Genomic DNA, 7,739 nt, shown 5'->3' with positions numbered 1-7,739 from the left:
GTGTTGGACCGACCAGGGTTATTTTTTTGAAGCGCGGCCGAAGGCCGCCAACGCAAAAAGGAGTTCTGCGCAAAAAAACCTTGATACACCCCGGTGTTGGACCGACCAGGGTTGTTTTTTTAAAGGGCGGCCGAAGGCCGCCAACGCAAAAAGAAGTTCTACAAGAAAAAAGGAATATTGTCATAGAGGGTATAACATAATACTTAACATCAATGCTTTATAATAGTTTATTTCTCTAGGTTTTGGATTCCTGTATTTGGGGTATTATCTGTTTTAATTTCTTTCAGTTCAATTACAAAAGATGTCGATAAGGTAACACTGGTTATTTGAGATTTTGCAACCCTTTTGTTATTGTCAGAATTAATAGAATTTAACAATAATTTAATTATTGAATTGAACTATTTTTTCACTATATAATGTAAAATAAATGTGTACAAACGAATTATTGAAGTGTTAGTGGATATAAAAGTGGAAAATATAAGTGTATAACTCATTCGAAATGGGAAAATATCTCGAAAACTATAAGTTTCCCGCGGCTATATCTATATATATTCTTGATCTGGAGGATCTCCTCTATCCGCCCATACCCATTTTATCCCCGAAAGCGTGGGACGTTATCCTAAAGTTTTCCCAAATATTTAAAATAAAATACAAATTAAATAAATTTATTTTGCAAGTAAGAACTAATAATCTAATCTGGGAAAAAAGACTCTCATATACGTAAAAGAGTATTCGGTTTTATGGTTACTGCCTCATTTAAATTATTTTCGACAAATTACACCTGCCGAAGCCACACGCGCAAGACAGGTTGCTACAAAGCAAATAAAAAGCACAGATATTCATCCGAAATTTTCACAAGCACAAAAATTGTATCACCTACTATACAAAACAAAAAGTCAAGCAACCGTACTAGTCAAACAGTTCGCACTTAATGACGACAATTTCAATTTGGCTTGGGAAGCTTTAAAATCCAGATATGAAATTGAAAAAATATTGGCCGATAAACAAGTAACGACACAAAGAAACTTGCATAAATTCAAAAACAAACAAGTGAAGAATTAGTTAAACTACTATCCACTGTTTCAAATTGTTTGTCGGTTCTATCGACACAATATATTCCCACACACAGCTGGGACCCAATACTGGTAAATATATGCCGCTTTGCCAGAAAAATCGTTACTTTTGTGAGAGCAATTGCTCTCATCTCGAAAAAAAATGCCTAAGAAATCCGTTACAATATTGTAAATCGTTTTCCTTGCAATTCACTCTTGATTCCGATCACTGGATTGTTAAATAAAAGTCCCAATTTAATGGCTACACACTTATACTATGTTCGCACCGAATTGAAATCCTCTTGAAAAGGCAGTTTGTGGATTGTGGAACCAAAGTCGTTCTGACCGACATTGTGTGTTTTCGATGAGTTTTCATTGACAGTTCACACATATATTTATTTACGTTTGTTATGTACCCTACAAGAACAGTGACGGTCATCTGATGGGTAATATGACAGTCATAGCTGAAAAAATTTGGTCAGCGCGCAGAGCAAAGTTTCTATCATTTTCTTAAGTACCTTGTTTTCTTTTTATTTGTTTGTTTTGGTTTTTCTGAGTCATTGCTGACCATAAATCCGTCATAGCTGAAAATTGTCAGTTATGACTGAAACGCTATCAGAAGTGAAAAATTCTTTTGCGCAGTAGATAATATAATTTTTAGTTCTTGAATAAATTTCAAACTTTTAATCAAAATTAGTTATAATAATATACTTAAATATAAAAAGGAATGCAACAAAAAATATAATATATATATGAAAATATAAAAATAAATTTTCACTTGATGCCATCTCCTCCTCTCAATAGCTCTGCGTACGTCTTTCTCCAATCAGTGGATAGTTCTGAATTTAAAAATGCAAATGTAAATTAACTGTCCTGACATATCAAATGTGAGTGTATTGGTGAACCCATCAGCAGTTTCTTGTAGGGTACGTTTAGGCCAATTATAGAATGTAAACAAATTGTCAACTGACATTTAAGGCTGGCAAAATATGTCTTCTAATAATATCGATTAAACTAAAGTAGGCCCCGATTATAATGAGTGGAATGTAAGTTTTCAAGGGGTTTTCAGCGAAAACTGTGTTTTCGTTTGACAGATTTTGTATGGATGAAAACACAAGTTTTCGCGTGAAAACCTCTTTTGTCTATGAAAACACGAAATTTGTGTCGGTGCGAACATAGTATTATCTTTATTTCTAATCCCAATACTTTACACTTATTGCTTGTTTTTTGAGCTTACCACTTCTTGCTTATGTCTCAATTGCTCCTAACACGACACACTCTAACTAGAACTGTGTTTGCTGCACAGTCTGGCAGCCCCTATATAGTAGAACTTTAACATAACTTAGCCTCTAGAAAAATCTGGCAACTACGAATTCTTTGTCTAGTTGCTTATGGAAATTTAACGTCGATTCGATTTTGTTCTATCATCCGTGTTCGTCACACTATTTTTCGGAGAACTTATTTCTGGATTATCGATTAATTTCTAGCATCTCTGTGTTAATGCGATTTATTAGTAGTTGGTGTTCAGTATTTTTTATTATGCTGTAATCGTATGAAATATTTAATTAATTCTTAAGTTATTTAAGCTTCGGTACGCGTGTATAATGCTATTAGGTAGCAATACCGATAAACTTTCGATTTTATATACGTTTTCTAATGAATAGTTTAAAAATATCAGTACTTTCGAACAAAAAGTCTTGAAACTTAACATATACCAAACGAAATATAAAAGTTTGTCACAATAAAAATATGGCAAAGACGTACGATTACCTCTTCAAGTTATTATTAATTGGTGACTCTGGCGTAGGGAAAACGTGTATTTTGTTTCGTTTTTCAGAGGACGCATTTAATACCACATTTATTTCCACCATAGGTAAGTGACTAAAATTTTAAATAGTTTTTTGGGGTAAACAGTGGTATCAACATATACTAATACATAATTACGGATTTATCACTTTGTTGTAGTCTATAATTGACCGTTGTACTAAGGTTAAAAACATTGCAATTTATAATGCTATATTGGGGAAACTTTTAGTACCCCGCATTCGAAGTTACAATGGGTGGGCGGATAGAGGATGTTCTCCGGATTAAGAAAATATATACATTTTGTTACCGCCAACTTATGGTTATTAAGATATTTGCTTTAAAGTTCCAAAATTCAACTATTTACATTGCGTGTTTCTTTGAATTATAATGAACTTTACACTTACATTTTAAGGTTTTTTATCCACTAACATTTCACTAATTCGTTTTAGGACGGCTTTAGTACACCATCCCAAAAGGGGTATGGTTGGATAGAGGAGATTCCAAAAAAATTCATGACTTGAAAATATGTGCAAAGTGCGTTAAAAATATATGTAAATGTATAAATAAATTATTGAAAAAATGCACTTTCCGCTCACGGATTTGTAATATGGGTGGGCTTTAGTTTAGCATCCCACGATTTCAGGGTTAAGAGGGGTATGGTTGGATAGAGGAGATTCTTCAGATCACGAATATATATAATTATTGCCGCCGGAAACTTATAGTTTTCGAGATATTTGCATTTTAAGTTGAAAATTTCACAAAATTCATTTTACAATTTATCGATTTATGGTTATATTTTCTTTTATATTATGCACTTATTATACACTAACTTTTCACTTCAGTGTTTCTACATATTTATTTTATATTAAATATCTAAGTATTTGCTTTAAATAAGCATTTAATTTTTACACAATTTTCGTAATATGAACAATAACAAATGGGTTCCATGTTGTCAGATAATAAGTGTTGCCATATCTATTATATATATATATATATATATATAAATATATATTTTGAAAGCGAATTAAAATGAACAATAAAAGAGGATTATACCCCAAATACATGAACTATTATTTTGTTCATTCCCTTCTATTGATAAATTATGTTATTGGATTGGCCAGGGTTATTTTTTTAAAGCGCGGCCGAAGGCCGCCAGTGCGGTAAAAAGTTTGACGCGATTAAATTATGAACACCCCGGTGTTGGACCGACCAGTTTTATTTTTTTGAATCGCGGCCGAAGGCCGCCAGTGCAGAAAGAAGTTTGACGCGATTGAATTATGAACACCCCGGTGTTGGACCGACCAGGGTTATTTTTTTGAAGCGCGGCCGAAGGCCGCCATTGCAGAAAGGAGTTTGACGCGATTGAATTATCAACACCCCGGTGTTGGACCGACCAGTTTTATTTTTTTGAATTGCGGCCGAAGGCCGCCAGTGCAGAAAGAAGTTTGACGCGATTGAATTATGAACACCCCGGTGTTGGACCGACCAGGGTTATTTTTTTGAAGCGCGGCCGAAGGCCGCCAGTGCAGAAAGGAGTTTGACGCGATTGAATTATCAACACCCCGGTGTTGGACCGACCAGGGTTATTTTTTTGAAGCGCGGCCGAAGGCCGCCAGTGCAGAAAGAAGTTTGACGCGATTGAATTATGAACACCCCGGTGTTGGACCGACCAAGGTTATTTTTTTGAAGCGCGGACGAAGGCCGCCAGTGCAAATAAAAAATCTTTACAAAAAAAAGCAATGTTAAAGAGAATATATCACTCTCTATAAACTTCAATTTTTATTAAGGATAATTATAATAACAGTGAAGATTTTGAAAATTTGATATATGAATACATATGGCGTAAAAATATAGTAAATCAGGATCATGATCCATTTGGGAAATTATCAGATGATACATACGTTAAGCCATAAAACCTTTTTCTTTTATTAAAATGGAAAATTAAGTTCATAATATTTTGTAGAGGTTGATTGGGTTTTTTATTTATTTTCATTGCTTTCATCCGTTTGGATATGGCAACACTTATTATCTGACAACATGGGTTCCATGTTTCATATTACGAAAATTGTGTAAAAATTAAATGCTTATTTAAAGCAAATACTTAAATATTTAATATAAAATAAATATGTAGAAACATTGTAGTGAAGTGTTACTGTGTAATAAGTGCATAATATAAAAGAAAAGATAACCATAAATCGAGAAATTGTAAAATGAAATTTGTGAATATTTCAACTTAAAATGCAAATATCTCGAAAACTATAAGTTTCCGGCGGCAATAATTATATATATTCGAGATCTGGAGAATCTCCTCTATCCAATCATACCCCTCTTAACCCTGAAATCGTGGGATGCTAAACTAAAGTTTTCCCTGTAATATTCGCGTCAAAATAAGACGATTTAAAAAAAATTAATTTTAGAGACCTTCTTAGTTGGGGGACCTAAACTATACATTAACCCAAAAACTAACGGGTCGGCTTTAGTATACCGTCCCATTCTTTCGGGGATAAAATAGGTATGGGCGGATAGAGGAGATCCTCCAAATCAAGAATATGGAGATATAGCGTCGGGAAACTTATAGTTTTTGAGATATTTGCGTTTAAAGTTGAAAATTTCAATTATTTAAAGTACGTATTTTTGCGATTTAAAATAAATTATACACTTATATTTTTCACTTTTATATCCACTAACACTTGACTAATTCGTTTTTAGACTTTTTTTTTATATTAGATGCTGCAAAAATAGCTTTAATTGAATATTCTTGATCTCGAGGATCTCCTCTATCCGCTCGTACCTATTTTATTCCCGAAAGCCTGGGACGGTATACTAAAGTTTTCCCCTAACGTCGTGTATTTCTTGCTAATATTGTTTCATATAGGTGGCCTGTATCTATTTCCTCTTTTTTAGTGGAAGTAATAATATTGTTTATTTTATCTGTTATCTCTAAAATCTTTTGCTGAATGTGGGTATTTATCCTGTACTGTTTGTTGTTCGAGTCGACAAGTATGTCCTGTTTCATCTGAAGTCTCTGATAGTCGTCGAAGTCGGGGGTGCCGGCAATGACCTTGAGTGCCGTACCCAAAAAATTCAAGCTTCGTGCTTGCCGGTGGTGAATATCGACGGTTTGCAGCAGTGTTTCGATGTGTTTAATATCTGCGTCGAGAAGCACTCCCATATGCGACTCAGGGAATAAATTAATTAGATCCTTAGTCTCATCGTTCATTGTTTCGTATAGCGTCATGTTAGTGAAGTGTGTCAAGTATCCGTAATGTTCCCATACTATCGCCTCCCCGTCTACAATTGGGATGTAGTTGGCGCCAGTATAGTCTGTGAGTTTTTCAGTCAAAGTGTTTGTCGTCAGGAATGCCAATATTATTATCCTGTAATTAAAGAAAGCTAGCAATTAGTGACTGGGTCTGTCAAGGGGGTCGAATGTTGTCCTTATGGACCCTCTTCCCCTTTATAAGAACGGTGGTGCCTAGGTCCTGTTCAACTACTTCCTCTACATATAGTGCTGAGAGCTTATTTCCTAGCCTTCGATTTACCTTCACTAGGACCCTGTCGCCAGCGTTATACGACATATCTTGACGGTTCCTATTATGATAATCGCGGTCAGCCTGTCCTGTGTTTTTTCAATACGGTCTCGGATTGATTCCACAGTATTGGTTGAACTTGAGTAAAGGACATCGATTGGTTTTCTGTTGATTACTGAGTGAATAGATTTATTATATTCTATAGTAGCCAGCAAAATTAGGTTGTTGTTGTTGTTGTAGCGACAGAATTCTGCCGAGTTGACAGTCCTTGGCCGGAATAAATCCGGGTCCGTTCCGGTTACGTAGACCCGACTGTCGTGGGAACGGAGCAATGTCAGGTCAACGGTGTCGCTAAGATTTCTCTCTAGTTTAAGGCACCTAGCTATCTCAGTCAAAGTACTGTGGAAACGTTCCACTTGCCCATTTGAAGTACTATGAAGCGGGGGTGCATTTGCGATTGTTACATTATTATAATCCAAAAGTATTGATTTTATGGTATGCGAGTTGAGCGACTTTTCATTGTCACAATAAATTGTTTTGACGTTTGGAAAAATGTTTATTAGCTGTAAAATTGGTGGTTTTATGTCAATTATCGTTCTCGATGAGATCTTCTGCACTATTGCAAACTTCGAAAGCTTGTCGATGCAAGTTAAAAAATATTTTTGATCAGTAGAAAAAATATCTATGTGTAATATTTGTCCAATGTGAGATGGTATCGGCGTTGCTGCAATTACATGTTTTTTTGGATGGCGGTCGTATTTGGACTTTGAACAGATTCGGCAGTTCGCCACCACCTCTCTTGCTTTTTTATCCATCTTTGGAAAAAAATAGTCGGATAGGATCTGTTTCACATTTTCTTGAGCAGCTCTATGTGCTCGGTTGTGTTCAGCGACAACAATCTCATGTTGGTCACCTTCACTAAAGATATCAGTAACCATTTTTTCAGTGTGGCGGAACTTCACGTTGGGATGAAGCTCCACCAGTCGGTGCTGAATCTTCGCCAGAACTGGTAGGCTACAGTGTATTGCATTAGCCACATCGTCATTAATCACTTCTTGTAGTGTGTCTATTAGCGAATCTGTGTCACGGAATGAAATATATATGTCTAGTCTTCGAACCGAACAGGATAAAGGTCTGTTTTGACGGACTTTCGCACTCCTGAAGCACAATCTGATTCCTAAAGCAATTAACAGGTTTATCCACCGTTTCGATGGTATACGTCAGGGACTCTTCGCTATGTATGGTGGCGCAGTCAGAGCTTGGTTCCATTCCAACCTCCACCATATTCATGTGTTGTCTCGTCAATGCGTCGGCAACATGGTTCTCCTTCCCTGGCTTGTAAAAAATTTTT

At 35.6% G+C, this 7,739-nt stretch overlaps 1 protein-coding gene across 1 annotated transcript in view; it reads left to right on the top strand.

Annotated features, from left to right (window-relative positions):
- The first annotated feature begins 2,553 nt into the window (after positions 1-2,553).
- The window catches only part of Rab8 (RAS oncogene family member Rab8), a 41,610-nt gene continuing 36,424 nt past the window's right edge, over positions 2,554-7,739 (top strand). The window contains exon 1 of the mRNA XM_036360278.2: positions 2,554-2,925. Within this exon, the coding sequence (XP_036216171.1) occupies positions 2,802-2,925 (124 nt within the window). The 5' untranslated portion in view covers positions 2,554-2,801. The remainder of the gene's footprint in view (positions 2,926-7,739) is intronic.

The sequence above is a fragment of the Bactrocera oleae genome, chromosome 6, assembly GCF_042242935.1.
Source record: "Bactrocera oleae isolate idBacOlea1 chromosome 6, idBacOlea1, whole genome shotgun sequence".
Classification (NCBI taxonomy): Eukaryota; Metazoa; Arthropoda; class Insecta; order Diptera; family Tephritidae; genus Bactrocera; species Bactrocera oleae.
The sequence above is the reverse complement of the archived record's forward strand: the minus strand, read 5'-3'. Positions and strand labels throughout refer to the sequence as shown.